Source organism: Micrasema longulum, unplaced genomic scaffold (genome assembly GCF_059751315.1).
Source record: "Micrasema longulum isolate JH-2025_06_02 unplaced genomic scaffold, ASM5975131v1 h1tg001038l, whole genome shotgun sequence".
Classification (NCBI taxonomy): Eukaryota; Metazoa; Arthropoda; class Insecta; order Trichoptera; family Brachycentridae; genus Micrasema; species Micrasema longulum.
The window spans coordinates 582,535-605,592 of NW_028278226.1; the positions used below are offsets into that span (position 1 = coordinate 582,535).

General features: G+C 31.4%; 1 protein-coding gene across 1 annotated transcript in view; it reads left to right on the forward strand.

Moving 5' to 3' along the window:
* The window catches only part of Liprin-gamma (liprin protein kazrin), a 499,395-nt gene that overhangs the window by 455,713 nt on the left and 20,624 nt on the right, over positions 1-23,058 (forward strand). Inside the window, exons 11-14 of the mRNA XM_088232910.1 lie at positions 9,317-9,505; positions 10,880-11,038; positions 15,555-15,678; positions 16,756-16,900. Of these exons, the coding sequence (XP_088089036.1) occupies positions 9,317-9,505; positions 10,880-11,038; positions 15,555-15,678; positions 16,756-16,900 (617 nt within the window). The remainder of the gene's footprint in view (positions 1-9,316; positions 9,506-10,879; positions 11,039-15,554; positions 15,679-16,755; positions 16,901-23,058) is intronic.

Genomic DNA, 23,058 nt, shown 5'->3' on the forward strand with positions numbered 1-23,058 from the left:
GTTCCGCTATTGCAGATTTTATTACGACGTTTTTTCACTTTTTTAGGTTTTCCTAGATTTTTGTACATTTCACATATATTTGTTCTACTTTTTTATTTATTATTTTGTAAAATTACACTATAACAGTCCAGAAGGCTCGTAACAGTGATGAATTATAGAACAGAACTAGAGCTCTATTAATAAATAAAAAATGATAAAAAACCACTAAATTCCTCATTGGGAAGGTGTGTAAAGTAACCACTTAAACCAGCAAATAACAAGTCGTGAGTCCTGAAAATCTCTGGACTTTCATATTTCCTTCCTATAGAGGTTCTTAATGTCTTGAAACATTTTAAAATATTTCATTTAAAAGGCGTGCAAGACGCGTGATTACATATTTTGTTTGCAATTAATAAATAAACTTTCACTTTAACCTTGTCGGAGTGTTTACGACACGTTATGTCGGTCTGTTTACAAGCCTCCCCTTTCATTTGCTTAAAATGTTTGTTAACAGCAAAGAAAAAAATAATAGAAGCCTCTAGACAAAAAAGAGCATAATACTCAAGTGGTTGAAAGTTACAATACTGCATTGCATTTAATGCCTGCATTTTCTTCTCATTCTGAATGCATTGCATTTCCTCTTTTATCCTTCCATATTTAATGCAACCTTCTTTCTCCTTCATATAGCCTGTTTTGTCCTTCGAGATACATCCATGGCTTTAGATCAGGGATCGTCAAACTTTTTGGCCCTAAGGCCCAGAAAATATGACACAAAATCTGCCTGTCAAGGGTGTAAATTATTAATTCAAAATGTTGTAATCTTCCCGATTTTTTAAAAGTTATTAATGTGTACATAAATACAATATAAGTATTTACGTAAATTAAAAAAAAAACAGTACCTACTTATCTAAATGGTTTAAACAAGGGTGTATTTTTTTTCTAAGGAAACAGGGTTTTTTTTCCATTCTGTGATACTTATTGTAAATTAATTTGTGTTCGGTGTAATTTAATTTATAACATTACCGAAAGCCGGTTACTTTGTAAAGTAGCGTGGTTGAGGCTCTCGGAAGACATCCGCAGCATGTGACTGAGTCAACAGTATCGCCTCCGCTTGATGACAGTGTCACCGAAGTTTTCTGCGTCCGTTTTCTTATTTTTAAATTATTTATAAAGTCAACCCCCACACACTTAAAATTCTTCTTACCTATTCTCAAAGCTCAGTGTTTCTCTGTTTTGGGCTCCAGTGAGGTGCCACATTTTTTTTTCCTCTAAAAAATTTTGGCGTTCTTATGATTTGCCAAAATATTTCAATTTTGAGGCGATTTTCAACGCGTTGTAAATAACTCACTATCAGAAAATGGAAATCAAGTTGAAGTAAAGTAGGGTACGAACCTCGGACCTCTGATCCGCGAGTCCGTAACACTGCCTACGGAACCACAACCCAATCTGCATCCGCAGAGGAGAAAAGGTGTTATGCAGGCGTTATATTGTCGGCGGTTGGGTAAATATCCGATCTCCAGATTTCATATAGTTGAATGGGCTGCCTGGGATTCTTAAGCTAGGGTTTCCTAGGACAGCGGTGCCCGTATTTTAACGGCCGTAGTGAACGGTGATGCAGTAGACAGCCGTCGTAACGTTGACTAGAGAGTGGTTTCCTAGGAAAACGGTGTTAAATGGTGTTGATAACACCGTTTTCCTAGAAAACCACACTCTAGTCACCGTTACGACGGCTGTCCACTGCATCACCGTTCACTACGGCCGTTAAAATACGGGCACCGCTGTCCTAGGAAACCCTAGCTTTCGCCTCTCAATCAGTTCTTTTTGAAAGCTACTTTTTTCCGTTACATATTGCATATATTTCCATATACTCGTACTTAAAACTCTCGACCTTTTCGAAGTCTTCGTTGACAGAGTAAGGGAATTTTGAGCATCAAGGCACAAAGTTATCACACATATAATTATGGTGCCATTTTTTTTTCGTCATAAAATAATTAACATGTTTTGGCAAATCGGGGTTCTAAACTCCAGATAGTCCAAATTCAAAGTCTGCGACTATCACTATCATAAGACTACAACCCGTCTTAAAGGTTTCGTCATACTATTCCTCACATCGACGAAAGTAACAAAATTAAATACAAACTAGTGTTTAAAAGCGTTGATTACAAATGCAGTAAGTAGTCAAAACTGTTTTTAGTCAAAATTTTGTCAAAATTTTTAAATATTAGCGTTTCGTTTGCCGAGTGAAATTCGAGAGACTTGCTGACCGATTTTTTCCGCGAGCCTGAGTTTGGAAACCCCTGCTTTGCATTGTCAAGTGGCTTTGTGAAATAAACTTGGCGTTTATTGCAGTAACCGGATTTAATTAAAACTTTTTAGGAACTTCTGTTACATCTTGCATAATGATTGTTTCGTTTAAGCTATTATTGAAGTTCTCTAGTAAATGTGTAGTCGTTTTATTACGGAAACTATATGAAAATAAGACATTCATAGTATAAGGCAGTAGTATGATAATAAATAAGAAAATTGTACGATTTCAGATATAATTTTTAATTTATTTATAAAGTAAAAAAACTGTCTTTTTCTGATATAAAATATACTTAAAATTTTTATGTAACAGATTATGTCTCTTGAAATTAGATTAGACTTACGTACAATGGTACTTAAATTAAGACAATGTATTTAAGTTTTTTAAAATGTAGAAAATTTTAGATTATAAGTTGAACAAGAAAGCTATAAAGAAACACTTAAATTTTGGTTTTCTAAAAAAATTACCAGAAAACTTTTTTATTTTATATTTGAAGCACTACTTTTGTGGTTATTCATTGTAATTCATATAAAAATAAAACAACTTTGATTTTAACCCCTATTTTAATATTTTATTGCCTACCGGTTTTGAAGCAGTAAAAACTTTGGTTTAGTAATATCATATAATATAATTATATTATAATACCTTGAGAAGGATTTTATTTTATTTTATTTTAAGAAATACAAAAATTTTAAATTACAGAAATTCAGTGGTATTTTTCGTAAATTCTAAGATATAATAATACTTTCAATTATCGTTTTTTAAAAAAATTTAATTAGAAAAATAGTTAAGTTCAAACCCTTATTTTCTTTTAATTTAAGTGGATATTTTGGTTATAATGGTTTCCTTTTTGCAGTTTATTTTTGGCAAAATTTGAACATTCGAATCAACCACTTTTTACGGCTCAAAAAAAATAATTATACATCGAATGAAAATTTATGAACGAAGTGGAGTATCGTCTATTATATATTATAGTTTCTTGTATGTAAGGTCAATCTGTTCTACATTTCTCCACGATGATTGGTTGATAAATTTCTCTATTTCATCATAGGAATAATCACCACTTTGTAACCGAGCAACCATGTGGCTTTTCTCAGAAAACGGTGTTGGACAGACTCTATGTATAGTATATAGTCAATACGAGTCTTAAATAATATATAATGGATATAAAATTACACTAGCATATTAATATTCTAGATGAAGCGACCTAGACGTGGTTAGAAGATGTGACATTTATCAGAATCTGGGACAAGGTGGAAAATAAATTATAGGACCGAGGTTTATACTAAGCATCTAAATATCTGGGAAATCTATTTTCACAGTAACAATGATGAAACTCCATTAATTATTAATGTGTCTAAAATTTACATACTATTTTAATTTTGTCTAAACTTTATTAAAGTAATAAAATAAATTGAATTACATTCTCAAAATCACAACATTTTACAGAAAAAATACGTATTTGGTGGAATTACAAATTTCCATTCAAACGTTTTTCTTTCGTCAAATGTATTTAATGTTAGTACTTTTACACTTAATATCATAAAATGGTTAGTTTTATTAACATGTCTTATACATAATATTATTTTGTTTATATTCTTCAATTGGTTTATATTATTTCATAATTTAAACACTAAAATTATCTTAATGTTTAATTCAATTGAAATTGTTTGTCTTATTCAATCTAACCTATAGTAAGTTTGTAAAAGCATGTTTTTATTTGTAGTACCTAAACTTTTTTACTATTATGGAATTATACAGCCACTATGATCTGGAGTTTAATAAACAACTCATAAAAAATGAAAACCATTTGAATATTATGACATTAGTGTGAATACTATATATAAAAAAGAGAGTAAAGATAAACTTAAGAGAGTAAAGATAAACTCAAGAGATAAAGATAAACTTTTGATTTGAAAAAATGAACCTATTAATAATTTTACACAATAAAAATAAAAAGTACAATTAGTAACATTGTTGTACATTATTATATATAAAGTAAAATTGAATTATCCGTATGGTAGATTGAATATTTAATATTTACATAAAATATTTTTCGGTCTCGTGATGTAGTGGTTAGCGCAAGGGCCTACCATGCAAGAGGTGTTGAGTTCGATTCCTAACATGGTTGACATGAAATATTTCGTTAAAAAGGTGTTTTTACACTTAAATATTTTATAGTCCCTGGACCGACACCTGAAGCGTAAAACTGATCATCTTACCTTCATTTAACAAAAATGATCAAGATACGCTGCGATTGGTATACCAACGCAGTGCTCTATGCACTATTAGTTGCGGAGAAGAAACTATGATGAAATAAAATATATTTTAGACACGTTTAATTACAGGTTTTTGACTATGATGCTTCAAATTTTCACACATATTCACGTTTTCGTACAAAAAGTTTGATTTTACTTTAAAGACAATTGAAGATAACTCTGTTAACTTCCCATTGTAATACGAGCCCTGGGCCCGCTTTCAATGGAGAGTTATTTTAACTGTCTTTAAAATCAAATCGAATAATCTGAGTGAAAATCCATATATATGTATGATTTTTTTCGAGACATTTTCAATAAACTACAGATTACCGACGATTAAATATCCACATTTTTGTACATAAAATTCCATTGTGCTTTATTGACAATCGAAGTTAACTCTGTTAACTTCCCATTGTAATCAAGACTTAGGAGAAAACTCTATATGCGGCCAAAAATCAACGTATTTATTAAGACAGTAAATACATATTTGTTAAAACAGTAAATACATATTTGTTAAGAGAGTTATGACGACGAAGGGGCGGTACATTCTTAGTAATACAATATTCTCCGGGAAAGAATATTATACGTATATGTACACAACTTCTCTTATATCTGTGGTATACACCTTCCAATAAAAACAACACTAAAAGTAATAAAATATAACTTTCCTCTTTAATATTAACATTATGAGCATCGTGTTTTGAATGGATAAATATGAAATTACTTTAAGAATATACTAATATTCTCGATACTCCATACTGTCCTCCCTGAGCTTTCAGGCAGTACTAGAATTTTAGTATGCAGTTTACATAAGATTATTTTTCCCAGTGATATTTTCATCCCTTTACCGGGGGATGGAGTTACCAGAAAGTATAAGGAAATAACGGAAGAGGCTGTCACGTTTTGACCGTAAAAAATTTCCGAACGAAGGTTGAGATCATACGATAAACGCCAATAAGGTCTACCTGCACCGGCACTCTCTCCGCCGGATTAAAGAAAAAATAACGACGAATAAAATCGGCTGTGGTAATCGAATGAACCAATTATTTTCACAACCGATTTATTTTGTTGCAATCAGCAAAACAACCTGTTATAAAATGAATGAATTGTTAGTGAAATACTTTTAAGAAACAAAAATAGGTTGATTCGATCTATACTGATTTTAGCAAGGCTTTTTATAAGGTATGTCTAAAAATTATTGTGCATAAACTATCTAGTTTGGGTATAAGTGGGCCTTTACCAAATTAGTTTACTTGTTATTAACCTGGTAGAATACTTACAATAAAAATTGGTGAAATTAAATCCCATTCCTTCTTTGCAACCGTGGTGTTCTGTAGGGATCTCACTTGGGTCCAATACTGTTTATTATATTTGTAAATGATATCATAGATACATTCGATGATAATGAGATATTGTTGTTTGCTGATGACATGATATTTTGTAAAAAAATTGACTTTGTCAATAATTGTTTAACTCTACAAAAAAAAAAAAAAAATGGTGTATCTAATAAAATCGTAAAAAAATGTCAGGTCATGCGATTTTTCAAAATAAAAAATCCTTTCCATTTTGATTATTTGATTGGGAATAATAAATAAGTTTCTGTCATTTTTTAATATTTTGCGAGTGACAAAGGACTTAAAAAATATTCATACTTACTAGTATACAAATACACACACCCTTTTGTTGTACCATAATTTAATATGTATGATTTTTATTTAAAAACTTCACTGGTCTGTCTTATACCGTGTATTGTTTATGTTATTATATGATTGTTGGTTTCTGTAAAATAAATAGTTAAGAGCCAGTTGAAATACAATGAAAACGTCATGGACTCCGTATTAAAGTTCACACTAATATACTCTTGAAAGAGCTTAAAATAAGTGTTTAAGATAAGTTAACTTTAAACTCAATTATCCTAGTAATAATGTGTTTCCTTAACTTAAAAAAAATCATTAAAAAACTTTGAAGCAGATTTAAATTTATTAACTATGACTTTCTATCAAATACTTAACTTGTTAAAACTAACTGAGAGAATAAAAAATATAGATTTATTGAATTCATTTAAGATTGTCAACTTAACATGGAATTGCCCAAAACTATTTGCGCTCATTATGGTTACCAGGACGAATGACTCGCTAAGTACCTCCGTTTAGTTGCAACAATTCGCGAACAGTATAATCTTGTAATGCTATTCTGAATCGACTCCATGTACTCGGCAATAACTATTCGGACGTTGCTGATATTTTTAACATAAAAATAGTTTATATAAATCAACTCTATTAAATTATTTCAAAGACGGTGAACGGTAACTTACATTTGTTAGGTTAGTTATGTTCTTCCAATATATATTTTTCATTTTATTTTGCTTTCATTTACTTTTTTTTTTACTTTTTGTATATTTTCGAGAATATACTTATATTCCTTTTTTTTTATTGTTATTTTTAACTTTACAAAAAAAAAAAAATCTCTTTAACTTGATATAATTATATTTCATATTTTTACGCATGTTCGCGTGATCATTGTATGAAACCACTGTATTATATTATTTACATGTAAACTTTTTATGTTTTTTTTTTTGTTCATCTACTTAATATTATTTGAAGGGTTTATTTCTACACACAATGAATTTTTTTATTGTAAAAAGCACAACGTACAGTGTATAATTATACATAAAAACAAAACGTTCATGCCAACCTTCCCGGAATCGAACCCAGACCTCAAGGATTGTAGGAGAATGCGCCAGCTACAACACTGCAAGGCAGACTTTTTATCCCTTAATTTAATTTTTCAACATTTTTATCTGAGAGCAGCTATCGAGTCGAATTCACTCGTCCAGGTTTCTGATTCTAATAAACACTCAGAACTGTATTCTTTATCTGCCCGTACACAGATATTTTTGCTATGGTTAAAATATATTTATGCTTAGTTGAAAATTCTATAATCAACATGAAGTTTGGCTTGCCACACTCAGGGTGTTTTTCCTGAAACAAGCCTAAAAAGATTGTCTGAATAATCCTTAGAAAAGATTCCTATTCCATAACAGATTTGTTCGTGTTTTTTTTCATAAAACGGTTATTGTTTTAGCTTTTATTTACCACAATCGATTATCAATAAATATTTGACATTTTCGAAACCGATTTTTTATGCGCATCACTACAATAAATCAATTAAGTCTCCTTTGCTTGGACTTTGTTTTGAAATATGGTGGTTCGTTTTTCATAGCTTCTATGCAAATGGATGATTATCTGATCGAAAAGTAAACGATTTTCTAAAAGGAATATTAAAATTAGGTGTCTGCTTTTATAACTCTCAATCTTACTTGAAAGAAGGGGTTCATAAAAGGTAAAGATTAATGGGAAAATAAAAAATTATCAACACTGAGCGCGTTCGGAAAAAATAAATTGAAACTGGAAATTACCTGACTTTAATTTTAATTATTTAAATTTTAAGAATTTAAAAATACAATTTAAAAATAATAATAATCTTGTTTTAAGCTAAATTATTATTAAAATGTAACTTTGTTATTCGTGTTTTACAATTTTTATTATTTTACAAGATCACTACTACAGTTTTGGGAGAGCACTCCTCCCATCGACGGGTGATATAAAATTAATATAGAAAATATAGAATATTGTTCACAAAAAGGTATTTTATTTTATTTGAATTATTTTAAAGGAATGACCCGCTAAACCTCTATTTATTTTAAAGTTACATTTATTTAGAGGCTTGTCAGCAGGTTGGATAGAGGGGAAATGGAAGGAGGTGATGAAAAATACACCACAACACCCAGAGCGATTGAGAAAAAAATATTTCTTGGATTTTTTTCTTGCAACTGGCGGGAATCGAACCCCCAACGCCAGTTTCACAGTTAGCCGTCTGACCAACTAACTGCGCCAATTTTTGTATTGATGTCTTTCGTAGATATTTCTTGATAAATTACATATTTTATGATTTAGATTTAATTATAATTAAATCAATAAAACTTCCGGGTTTAGTTTCACTTTTATTACATTTTGACAAACGAGCGCTTTCGCCTAAGAAGGCATCTTCGAGACTGGGACATTGTTTACAACATTTTGAACTTTTATAATATTTGTTACAAGGTTTGGATATAAGAAGATCACATAAGTATTTTATCAAGGGACAGACAAAACAAATATCATTACAGCTGGTTTGCAAAAACTGTTCATTTTTCGGAAAGTTTAATACCGAAGTTGTGATTTAGTCCTAGTAATTTTTAAAATTCTTATTATTTAAAAGGTAAGAAAAGAACATATTATATGAAAGAAGTAACAGAGTGGGAAATACACTTTTTAGCATATGAACTTAGCACAATACCATGATTTTACGATAGAAAAGTTTATATATTTTATTAAACATGTGATTTACACTTCTTATACATATATTTTTTAATTTATTATTTTAAATTCCAAAAACAGTAAATCGCATTGGTCACGCCCCTAATACGTCACGATTCGGTTAAATTTTGAACTTAGTTTGTGACCGTTTAAATTTAAATAGAACGTCATCACAATTTTCAAAGCCAAACATGTTGCGTTTTTGCGGAGACGTATTTAAAAATTTTAAATACGTCTCCACAAAAAAATTTATTTTTTCAAAATTCATTTCACATACTTTTATCTATATTCAACAGTTCAGAAAAAACGATTTTACTTTATAGACAATTGAAGATAACTCTATTAACTTTCGATTGTAATCGGAGCGCAGAAATTCACTACATTTGTAATTTTCAATTATATTTCTTCTTTTCCAGGTTTTGCTGGAGCTGACAGACGCTGAGCTGGAGTCAGAGCTAGGAGTGGCTCACCCCATGCACAGGAAGAAGCTACGATTGGCCATTGAGGAACACCGCAACCCTGACATGGTCCGCCACCCCGCCATCTCCCAGCTGGGTCACGACTGGGTGGCCGCAGAGTGGCTACCAGATTTGGGGTTATCCCAGGTACAAATGATGCCAGTTTTTGCTGCTTTTATTCCATTTCATTTATAAATGGTTTAAGAGTTAAATCGTTTTTTTTTACGAATTCAAAAAAGTTACTTTTTATCAAACATTTTTATTTAAAATTTTCTGTTCTACCTCTCAAATGAAGCGAAATCTTTGTGTTTAATTTAATTATTATATTGTATACAAAAATTACACATCACGCAATTAATTCATCATTATTTTCATTCCCATTATTGCTAGATAAATCCGTGTTAGTAAGGACTAAATTCAAAATCGTTCAAGCAATATAACGAGGATATACTGACAGATTGCATTAAGTCAACAGTCTTTATATATTTCAAATATTATTTTATTTAGGTGTAATGTGTTGATTTTATGCTATGTCTAGAATAAAGATTACACTTTCAAAGCTTTAAAAAAATTGAAATAAAAGAAAATTGTGGAAGAAATAATACTACGATGAAAGAATAAAAATCCTTTAAATTCGATTATCTCGGAATTTGTTTTAATGACTTAATGCATTCTGTCAGTAAAGCCTCGATATACAGAAACATTTCAATAATTTTCTACTGACATGTACACATATAATACAAATATTAAAACATAATTTAAAATAAAAATACAGATAAACAATTCAACCACACGATGGCTTAGAAATTTTCACATATATCTTTAACTCAAGAATTTCATAATTACATGATTAAAAAAAAAAAAAAATTTAATACAATACATGATGTTATTTATTTATTGTGTTTGCAGATAATTGATAAAATTCCACATTCCATTTAAGTTTGATAATGTCCTAACAAAACGAAACGCATCACATGTATTTTTTTAAAGTAGAATTAAATCCAATAAATTTGTTTTATTTTGGATACCTTACCAAATATCAAAACATAATTTTATAATGAAATACTACTTTCTAAAAAAAATCATTCTGAAGTACTGTTTATACTTGCTTTAACAAATGATTACTAGGTATTTCCACTTAGATTTTTAGCATGTTTTTCGTACATATAAAAAAGAGTGATTGCACATCAGATAATTTCGAAAACATTCCTAATATTTTTTTTTATATCTTAATAGCCATGAATGAAGCTTCCGTGCTCACTGCAATATCTTATTTTGTACATCTAAATTATAGGCATAAAAAGACAGATCATTAAATTTAAGACACAAATTATTATGGCTCTATAAAATTTGAAATACGCTCTCATGGTAGTAGATCCTTAGCATGGAACATTCTCCAATCAGAAATGCAAAACTGTGACAGCGGATCCATTGTTTTGTTAAAATTCACTTATTCTCTGCATCATTGATCGGACTGCCTTTATTTCAATCAGTTTCTAAGTTGCGTGTGTATATTTTCAGTACGCTGAAAGCTTTGCAGTCAACATGGTGGACGCCAGGATGTTGGATAACTTAAGTAAGAAGGAGCTAGAGAAGTATCTCGGAGTTACCAGAAAGTTCCATCAGGCGTCCATAGTCCATGGGATACATCTATTGAGGCTCATGAAATACGACAGACAGGTAATTTTTAACCATCGCATTGCATGATTGTTTTCATATATAAGGACGTCGCGTTTAGACGCTGCATTTTTTCCGTTTTGCTTTATTTTAAACTTTGGTAAGATTTTTCAATGAAAATTTAAAAATTATCTTCAAAAACGTTAGTTTATCTACGTCCGTAATATTTTAATACATAAATCTGTTTCCTTTTCTGGCAAAATAAGTTATTTGAACATCAATGTAATAAACAGCTTTTTGAAAAAAATATTAAAACATCGTGTTATTGTTTTTTATGTTCCAGTTTCACACTATTTTTAGTATTGTGCAATCAAAACTTTCATTTTTATTTACTTATTTAACATTGTTTTTTTTATGAATTATGAATAAATAATGTAAGTTTTTTTTACACGTACAAGTATTTACGGTCTCAACTTTTTTATATATTCAATTGTGATATTTTATTAGAATGATTTTTCTGTTTTTTTTTTCCTATTCCACAAGTATTTTTAATGATAACTTAACACGTCAAGAAAGAAATAATTAAAAAATCTTTTTTTTATAAATTATTGAATATAAAATAATAAATAAACCGTATTTCATTCAAATATATTGAAAAATAACCAAAGCAAAATTAATGTTTTGTCATACAACATTTTGTGCTTTATATAATTTCGTTGTTTCAAGTGAGACATTAATTGCAGCGAAAATGGCTCGCTTCGTATTCAAATATTAATTCGTTAGTATATTGGGAACAAATTGACATTTAATTTATCGAATGGAAAATGCTTTTTCATTTTCAAATACAATGTGATTAATTCAATAGCAAAAATTCAATTTCAGAAATCGAACGTAAATATTTAATCAACCGGTGACGTGTGTTACTTTTACTAACAATAATATATTTTTTGTCCATGTCATATATGTAATAATAATCCACCATTTGTTGTTTGAAAAATGAGCTTTTAAAAACACGTACGAGTATCAAATTTTTAGCGATCAATTTTCAATGTGTCTTTTTTTAAGATACATTCCATCGACGTATATTAATATTGCACTTTTATTAATCGAAAAATATTAAAATTTAACAAAAATCGAGTGCAGTGAAATCCATTTTATAAAAATCTAAACAAAACACAGAATTATAGAATAACCCGTTTTTAGCCCTTTGCATAGAACAAAAGCGTTTCAAATTTTTGTCAAGGTTTTTAGTTTAACAACAAACGTGTAACGGACGGTTTCGGTTTGCGCTTATAATATAATTTTAGAATGGTTGTTCTCTGTATGGGCGACTCTATTTCCCAGTAGCGTGTTACTCTAAGACCTCAAACATTCGTTTGCCGCGCCCCCCACAGGCCTGGCACTATGGCCATGTGTGGCGTTTTTCATACGTTTTCGTAATTTTGAAATTTCGCGTCCACCGTCGCCACCGCGCTAAGCCTGCACCCTGGACGCGCCGCCCTAAGAAAAAAACACACATTCATATTAACCTAAAGATGGTCATAATACCAAAAACAACTAAATGATTAGATTCCCATTTAGAAAGAAAACAATGTTACAGAATGTAATTTTGTACTAGGCCGAGTAAAATTTATTGAATGGAAAAAAATATGCCTTGAAAGAGAAGAATTTCAAAATTCAAACATAACGCATACGATGTTAAATCATGTAAAGCATATTTTATTTTATTTTATTAGAATACACATTTTTTATTTTTTGTGTTCAACTGTCCGATTCTTTTTAGTTTTTGAAGTAAGTTCCACGTTCCAAACGAACTCGCGTGAGTTAGGTATTTTATACGATGCAAAAAAAACGCGTTGTTCGTAGGGAGATGTATCAATAATACCCCAAAGACGCGACGTCTATCCGGCTCCGAAGTTTGCCTCGGACTAAATTTTTAAAGACTGAATTTGCGTTCAACTGAAAACCATTATTCACTCGGTTAACTCCGTACAAATTTCTATGAAAATTGCGCACGGCAAAATCAATGAAAATTGGAAAAATTTAAGTAAATGACAGAACGAATACACATATTTGTTCATTTTTTCATTGACTTCATAATGTTTTTCGTATTATTAGCTTTAGTAATAAGGAAAAAAATTGAACTTAACACACTTGTAAGACTTTTTTAGCGTTTTTACTCATATTAAGGTAGGATTATCTGTGTTCGCGTGTTAGAAACATTTTTTTGTTTTTAGTAAACTTTGCTTCTTTTTCTTAGCGTAAGTATTAAAAAAATATTTTAATGCTTTTTCCAGTAGTTACGCCCTTATCTCGTTGCCCTTTTTCGCATTCTTGACATTTTCATGTATGTAGATACCTAATACCAATACCTTCCAAGAATTATGTATGTTAAATCATTTTTACATTTAGAAAAACACCTTAGAATACTTTTCCATCCCACTTAAATTTTACAACATATAAATAGTGTAACCTTCTTGAAAATAATAATATTACCAGTCTTACAATATTTTGAGAGCAATCAAATAGGATATTGATTTACAAAACTAAATTAATTTAAGTATCAACCTGACATTTAATCTATGTTTAGTTTTATCAAATAACAATGAATTGTCACCAACAAACACTATTTTGCGGTTATTTACTTTGACATATAATAAATAGATATATAGAAACGTTACTTCCTAACTAAATGCATGCCAGTTTCAGAGTTCACGAAAAATATGATTTATTTTGGATAAAGATGTATTGAAATAATTTAAGGACGAACTGAATAATACAAAAAGAACGCTCGAAAATGACACGTATACGTCGAGCACATACGGCCGTGCGTGATGGGGAGAGTAATCATTGTTCCGCAAAGATAGCCTACCTGTCTATCTACGTGACAATGTCTCGGAACAAAGTCGTGTGTCCGAATTCCTGTTTACACGTGGCCAATGGTCGAGTCCTGGGACAAAACAGTATCGCATTGCCCACATGTTAACGGCATTTTAGCAAATTGGAAAAAAAGAGATAACATGCAATTACTGGTGTAGACGCTCAAATTGTTAAACTTCACGCTACTGTAGCAACCAAACGACTAATGACAGTGCGCTCATGTTTTGACACGTGTCAGTCTGTTATATTGTTAATAATTCTACAGAAGCATATCGTTTTACGTCACAGTTAAAAAAAGTTATCGAAATGGAATTTAAACTCAACAGTGTTATTGCTGTGTATTTGACTAAATCAGAGCAATAACTCGCAATCGCAACTAGCCATTATTAATGAGCTACGACATTTACATATGAACAAAATGTTTGTATATCGGACTATTTCACGTTACAATGATACTGGTAGCATAAATAAACGCCATGGAGGTGGACATCTAAAAACAGCAACATCGACAGAAATGGTTCCAAAGGTGAAGGCCGAAATTCAACGTAATCCACGACAAAGCCCAGTTCAATTGGCGAAAAATCTCAATGTATCTGCTCGTAGCATGGGGCGCATAGTAAAAAATTGACTGCAATTGAAACCCTACAAAACATATAAAGTGCAAGATTTAATTCCTGCACAAAAGGCAGTTCGCTTAGCAAGAGCAAAGGTGTTAAAACACTTGCACGTTGGTGGCGAGCTAGAAAATATGGTCTTTTCTGACGAAAAATTTTTTTACGGTTCAGCAATATGTAAACAAACAAATCCATTGTGTAGAGTTACAGTGCAAATTAAAAGATCATTTAGATCAGTGAATTGCTCTGCGAAAGCAAGTACCTGCATCAGTGATGGTTTGGGCAGCGGTAACTGCCACAGGACGCTCACCACTCGTTTTCATTGAACAGGGCGTAAAGGTAAATCAGCAAATCTACCGTGAAAATTTTTTAAATGTTGCGTTGTTACCTTTGGAACGTAAAAAAATCAGTAGAAACCATTATACGTTTCAACAAATCTCGGCACCATCCCATAAAGCCCGTGAAACCCGACGTTTTTTACAAGAAAAAGTTTTCAGCTTCATTTGATCACAACAGTGGCCTCCATATTCTCCGGACTTAAACCCAATGGACTTTTATATGATTCATTCTAGAGGCCAAAGTATCAGTTAAAAATATGAGACGGTCGACACCTTAAAGATTACTCTTCGCCGAGAATGGAACAAAGCACCATCAGCCCACATTCGTGCAGCGTGTGAAGCCTTCTTGGACAGACTCGATGCTTTTATCCGCGCTAAAGGTGGCTACATCAAACAATGACTTTTTTTAAGAATCGAAATGTTTTTACGGTATACTGAAGTTGACAAAATTACAGAATTTTTAATTGGTAATACTTCGAGTGCCGACCCCTGTATTTATGTGAGAAAGAGATGCAAGGAAGGCAATTATCTACAAATTGAAATGTTATATTTTACCTCCTTGTAACGGATCTATTAAATTAATCCTAATTGTTTACTTACGATACTTACAATAAATACACGGATCTGCTTTCACAATCGTGTCCTGTCAAGTCGAGACTTACAGATAAAGTAAAATGTGAAGTAATTAGCATTGGTTGATAGTTAAAATAATAAGGTGCATTTTTAATAACTTTTTTTTTATTTTAGGCCTTGGCATTAAGAAGACATCAGTCTGAAACTGTGGACGCTGATCCTCTCGTGTGGACCAATCAGAGATTCGTTCGTTGGGCCAGAAATATTGACTTGGCAGAATACGCTGACAATCTAAAAGGTAGATCCACTACGCATTATTTCATGTTTCAACTTAAAAGATTTAGCTTAGAGAAGTATAGCTGACTAAGGATTTCTGAAACTTAACGATCAACCCCAATTCGATCTCCTCTAAATGCTTTATTTCTTATTCCAAATACAATACAATTTGATAAAACATGTACCGTTAATGTATATTTAAGTTTATCTCTCTCCTACTCTGAACTTTCCATAGAAATAATTCTTAAGTAAATTAACCATCAATATTTTGACCATGTTCAAATCTATCGCCGAAAGCTTAACCCTTATCTTGTCCGAACGAAAATATATTTTTTACTCATTTGATGGTTGAAAAGGATTCAAAACCAAAAAAAAAACAAATGGTTTGGTTTTTGAAGTTGTGATCATGCAGTTAAAAATATGGTAAAGCAGTTTGAACTGAATGCTGTTGAGACAAAATTAAATCACAATTATTGTATATGATACATTGCCAAGAAAAGGGTTAACCAACGCACTAGCATACGATGAGATTTCGGAGAACACGCGTTTGATTGTTTATTTTCGTTTTTATGCTGTCTTGACCCAAACATACTGAAATATTTTAAATACTAAGGTAGAGTTATTTAAGATGACGGTGACTACAATTCATCTGCTCAGCCAATTCTACGGTTGTGTGAAGGGGATCTTCATGAATAATATGGTTTAAGTAATCCTCGTCAAAGTCCATGCGTCGTCCGAAACGCTCCACGTCTTTCAGTTCAAAATTACTGTCTTTGAAACACAAAAACCATGAAGGACGAACTGTCTTTTCATTTAAAGCATCTTCACCGTTCACTGCGCAAGCATCGCGAGCAACTTTATTACCTCGATTGAAGGCAAACAGAAGGAGGTGGCGAAAATGATCACTTTCGTCAACTTGACATTCCATTTTGAAGGCCTGTAATCAAATAAAATAATATATTTTAGGTAAAAGCAAACACAGTATCTCGTAGCCTTTTTTAAATTTGTAAAAAAAACGGACACAACGTATGTTAACACCCAATACATTAAAAATATAAAATTTTGTAATGTTTTTAAATGACCTTTTGTAAACTATCAGACAGTGGAGTTCATGGAGGACTTGTTGTTCTGGAGCCAAGCTTCACTGGAGACACGATGGCTACAGCATTGGGCGTCCCCCCTGCGCGAGCCATCATACGCAGACATCTGTCTCAGCAGCTGGATGCGCTCATACTGCCAGCGAGGTAGGAAAACACTTCGTTATATAGTAGTCGTACGGCGAGTACCGCCCGCGCCCCCACTAGAGACCCGTAGTTTAACGCAACCTGAATTCCCAATAAAAAAGTTGTTAAGTTTGATTTGATACATTTGAAGATTATGTTTTGTTTACCGTTAAAAAACTAAGTCTTTTTATCTAATTAAAAAGTTACAATGAAAATATGAATTTCCCGAGACTATAGTTGTAAAGTTATTGAATTCAAAATAAAGTAACAGTATAATTACTTTTTTTAATTTAACAATAAGAATCGAAATCGTGTATCCAGTTAAAAACGTAAACAATTCACGAAGTTTATTATTTTTATTTACCCACTAAATAATATTATCTCACAAAATAAATATTTCAATAAGAGGAGTGTGTATATTAATTGAAATATGTTTTGTCATTAAATTGAACTCTATGATGAAGTAATTATTATCATCTTTGTTGGTTATTCTATAAAATTTGATCATTTTGTTACCGGCATGCGGCACTTTAATTCATCGTGAATCCTTTATAATTCCTCACACTCCTACTGCGAAGCCCATTCATCTTGTCTAGCCTGGCATGATATGAATGTGAACCAATTAGCCCCAAAAGTGATCCCAAAACCTCCGTTAATAAGCTCCAGGGCTAATAAGTTATTATAAACCCAATTTACAGCTTATTTCAATACTAAAATTAGTTTATAGCAATGGTTGAAGACTCACCTGCGATGCAGTGAATCAGGAGTACTAATTCGAGGAATAAAAGAACTTCTGAAATTATGAAAATGAGGGTTGAACTTGATCTGCCTTTTTTTCTCTAAATTTCGCTGTCTTTCTATTTGATGTTCATTTATACACGTTTTTACCAAACTCGTTTTATCTTTTTTTTTCTTTTTTTTTTTTACAATATACATAAGAGTATTAAAAAAAATAAAGGATAATTACATAGCAGTGAAATGCATATTAATGTAATACGTACATATTAACAGTAAAAATAGTTAACAAAAAATCCCACAAAGGCATGGCCTGTTCGTGGGTATACAAGAAATGTTTATGAATTTTTCGCTCCTATAATAAATAGACAGCTATAATATTTTATTTTTGGGTAATATAAGAAAGAGAAAAGAAAATATTCTGTTATTTAGTAAATAAACAAAAAAAAAACAATTAAAATGTTATTTTTTATTAAAGGGCAACAAAATATATCATAGAAAAAAAGACCTAATATCTTTAGTTTGAATCCAGGATAGTGCGTGTTTTTCAAAAGAAGGAAAATTTTGAAAGTTTGGGGTCAATGAAATATTATCAGTAAAAAAATAATTACCATTTTTTGGCCTATAAAATATGCATGTCTCTGTGCTAGCCCCGTTATACAACGTGGTATTTCTAGCACACGATTCATTCTTTGATCTGATCTATTTGATTTTGTCTTATTCCCAAAAGTTTAGCTTTTTGGAACAATTGCATTGGAATATTTACATATTGTCATAATTTGTACAATAAGTTGCACAAAATTCGAACACATAAACATCATTCTCTTTCCGCACCTAACTGTGCATAGAGCACTGCATTGGTACACCAACCGCAGCGTATCCTAAGGTAATACGATCAATCTCACGCTTCAGGTGCCAGTCAAGAGACTGTGACAGTCCAGAGAAATATTTCAGTGTAAAAACTCCTTTTTAAATCAATATTTCAATGGTTCCATGACGAAAATTGGACCTGAGACCTCTTGCATAGTAGACAAATGCATTGGCCATTAAACCACGAGGCGGACAATGTATAAACAGTGTGTCCTTTCTGTTTCAATAAAATAATGGACTATTACATTTATTGGTGAAGAACATAGAATTAAGAATAGTCCAGAAACCGCATACGCACATCAAACAGAAGACGTTTTCGACATTTTGACCCATTAGTTTATTTGTAGACGTCGCTCAGTACGTAACTCCCGATTTGAATTCAACTATGCCGTGTAGTGTCGTTTTAAAGTATAGAAATGCTGCTGGGATCAACAAGAAACAGGATAGGAATACATTTCATGTATAAGTAATATAGCAAATACATTACTCAAAAATTTTATTATGTTTCCACCAGTCAGATTGTCAAAGAAAACAAAATGGATCTTTTGTTAGTGTTGCCAGGGTAGTCAATTTTTTACGCTACTTTTTATTGATAAGAATATTGATTTCAATTGATTTAGTGGAATTTTAGCTTCCCTGCTGATGAAAGAAGGAAAACAGAGTGGATAAAAATAATACAAAGAGTACGGCGAGATGATTTTTGGAAACCAAAAAAACGAAGCATAATTTGCTTAATATGAGAAATGTTTTTATGACACAAGGGTCATTTATCTTAATGAAAAACTTTAATGATTAGTTCTATTTCTAAAAGGCAATATTACAAAAGGCTTACCTAACAATGGGGAAATTAAAACTATCGGGTAGACTGTATTGATATTTTCTAATTAAAAATGTATTATTTATAGGAATGAGGAAGTTGGTAAAATGTTTTACTGCACTCTTTATTCGAAAAAAAATCGATGATGTCTTCCTCTCAAAAATAGTTTAAATAGCTTTCTTTTGGACAGGGTATAAATTTTCAATTGCTTTCTCTTTTATACAACATTCTTTGAAACTTGGAATTATTACCCGGAATAATGTGTATTTTCACTGGAAAAAATATTCCATTTGAATCGATAAATAAACACATCATCATTCACCATTCCCTTTTCAGCACCTAATGTTGCATAGGGAACCGCATTGGCACACCAATCGAAGCGATTCTTGATCATTTTTGTTAGATGAAGGTAAGATGATCAGTCCTTCACTTCAGGGCCCCGATTACAATGGGAAGTTAACATTTATCTACTAAGTTAATACAATAAAAACTAAGTCAAAAACTAAATAAATACATGCATAATTATAAAATCCTCTAGTTTCTATCTTTACCGCACCGAGAACACTGAATCGAAACACCGATTGTGTCGTTTCTTGATAATTTATTGTGCAAATATGATTAGTCTTGAGCTATAAAATTTCCTGGGCACAATGGGGCTGAAAATAACGACATATGAGCATGCCTACCTACCAGTGGCGAGCCGTAATTTATTTTATAGGTAATCTATAAAAAATGTTCATTAATTTGTACTTAATATAAGTACCTACATAACATGTAAGTAATGTCATTATAAAGGACTATTTTTTTTGTGGTTCCGTGAAAATCAACTCAAACAACAATTATTATTAACCACGCGATATACGTAGCTTTATTCTACACGATTTTAATAGAATACTAAACTTGTACAAAAGTTTATTAACAAATACCACATTGACATTCGACAGATATTTCCATTATGATCTGTCATTGACAGTACTGTCAAGACTTGGGCACTGGCCGATTTCTTTTAAAACGAATAATGCCTAAAACGGCCACTGCGAACGCCACCTGTCCTATGTGATACATAATATGTCAACGGTATATTATCAAATGAAAATAGTCCTTAGGAAAAAATGTTCGAAATACTAGTTTCCAAATAGAGAATCTTCTAATAATATTTGTAATCTGCAAGTTTGTTTTAGTACTAAAAAAGCCGACTCGGGTTAAAGACGAAAAATGCAGTGTACTTTTTTGTATGGAAGAATAAGCCGAGGTAATCGGCTAGTTTCGTCGTTCAGTAAGAATGGTCTGGACGCTGGCGCTAGGCGCACTTCATAGTTTTTTTGTAGAAATATATAAACGGTGATTTATAATAAATAACAATTATTTTATTTATTTTCCCATAAACACTGTTACTATAAATTATTATTATTAAAAATCAAATCGGGTTGCGGTCTTGTGGCTAGTGTCTCGGACTCACGGGCTAAAGGTCCGTGGTTCGAATCCCCCACTCTACTCCAACTTTATTTCCATTTTTCTAATAGTGAGTTATTTACAACTCGTTGAAAATGACAGTAAAAATTAAATATTTGGGTAAATCATAAGAACGCAAATATTTCTTTTTTTTAAATAATAAAAAAATATAAAATGGTAAGCTGTGCATAACCGCTCTTATTTTGACGATTCGCCTGCTACCTACAACATTCAAGAAAATAAATTGCACCAGACGTGTTAGCGTTTCTAGCATCATCTAATACCACCATAACTTAAGGACAATTACATAAATTCTAGAGAATGTAAAAACAGCGATAGCTTCTAATGCATACATAATATTGGATATTACCTTTTGTGTTGTTTTAAGGAGTATAATGAAATTGTCTTTTCATAATAAAAATGTATGTGTATAATACAACTACATTTTTTTTATATTCAATAATGGTAAAAGTTTATTTATTTAATAATTACTGAAATATACAAAATGCCATAAACTAACTATACTCTGTATATGTACACCGTGAACAGCTATATATTTTTGATGCATTTTATCACTCCATACTAAATTAATTTATCATCTCACTGCCAAATAATGTTTAAAATATTAGGTATTCGAAATTCATATAGTTTAATAATTATTACAATGTAATTAAAAATGTAATAAAAATATACCGTAAACCAATATATACAGACACAATTATTCATAATTCTTCAAATCATCCAATTGCTTAGTCCATCTCATTTCACACTTTCCATCTTTAGAAGAACAACATGTCAGAAAGACTTGACTTATTAGCTCCATGGGTTCGATGTCATCACTGTTTAAAAAAAATATAATAGAATAGAATTCAGTAGTTAATTATATCTTGATAAAGAAGCTTGTCTAGTTTTGAAACTGATTGGAAAAAAAATGGTTGAAAACAACGTTTTCAATATATATTTTATCATTTGTAATTGAATTTATCAATTAAAATGTCTGATATTGACATGAAAAAGAATGAACCATCAGGAAGTTGTTTTTTGAAGTGTGTCAGCAATGATTACTGAATAATAATTCACGTATAAAAAAAATACCAAATAAGTGTATATTTATATATATATTAGAATCTATGTGACAACTTTGTTAAGGATGGTCAAAGTATAAAAGATTGAAAATAGTATTAAAAATACCCAAAAGAATCCAAATTTCGTAAGGGCCGTTGCGCGCTATTTTACCACTTCATGCGCACAAATTTAATAATGCTCTGAAGTGTTTGTTAATACAGTAGAACTCCATTCATTCGAACTCCAGTCATCCAACTTGCTTTTATCAGTAACAGGAAAAAGTATGTAAAGATGGTATAATAATAAACAAAAAAGGGTGATGGCGGCCGGCGCGTTTCTTCGTCAAAGCTGTTAACTTTGCTGGACATGTTTAAGTAAGTTTTTATGTGATTACGCCTGGCACTCATTAATCCGGATTGTTGGAGTTTTACTGTACAATATATGAACGCCTTGGAATAATAATTTATTTATCAGGCCCTTTCGCTTAAATTCAAAACGTTCCTATAACATTTATCTTAGTCGTCACGAGCGTTTTCAAATTCACGTTTGGATCACGGATCCTTCTAATAAGTAAAAGTCAGCATCGGTACAAACGTGCTCAGACTGCTGAACTTGAAATATTTAGTACATTATTATATTGCGACGCCATGGCTGAATAAACCGTAGCTTTTTTAGTAAGTTTCTCCCGTCTGCTCAATTTCCGGGTAGTTTTCATAGTTTCCTAGCCACCTCTGTACATTTCCTAGTCTCCTGGTATTATAAACTTTCCTTCATTAATATTAAATTATTTACTTCAGTTTTCAAACTTGTAATTTATATTTTGATCGAACTTAAGCCTCTAGAGGCGTCTAGTTCTCAACTTTCCAATAGTTAAAGCACATACAAACTGTCACTTAGGGAAAAATATTTACACAAGTTTAACGCGATTTATTTTTAAATAATCGGTAACGATCACATTCTAGTTCATAATAGCTAATTAATGATATTTTCTTAGTACAAATTAGAGGTAGGTACTAAAATCGTATTGCTTAAATAACAGCACTTTTTAAGTTGTTTTGCACCACAACAGACCAGGAGGCCCAATTACAGTGGTGAATTACAGTACAGAACACCCAGGCTTGAGAAAAATCTCATTGATTTTTGTGTTCTCACGGGAATCGAACCCGGGGCCTTCAGTTTGTGAGTCAAGCGTTGACCACTACACCACGGAGGCCACCATGACATATATTATTACGTTTAT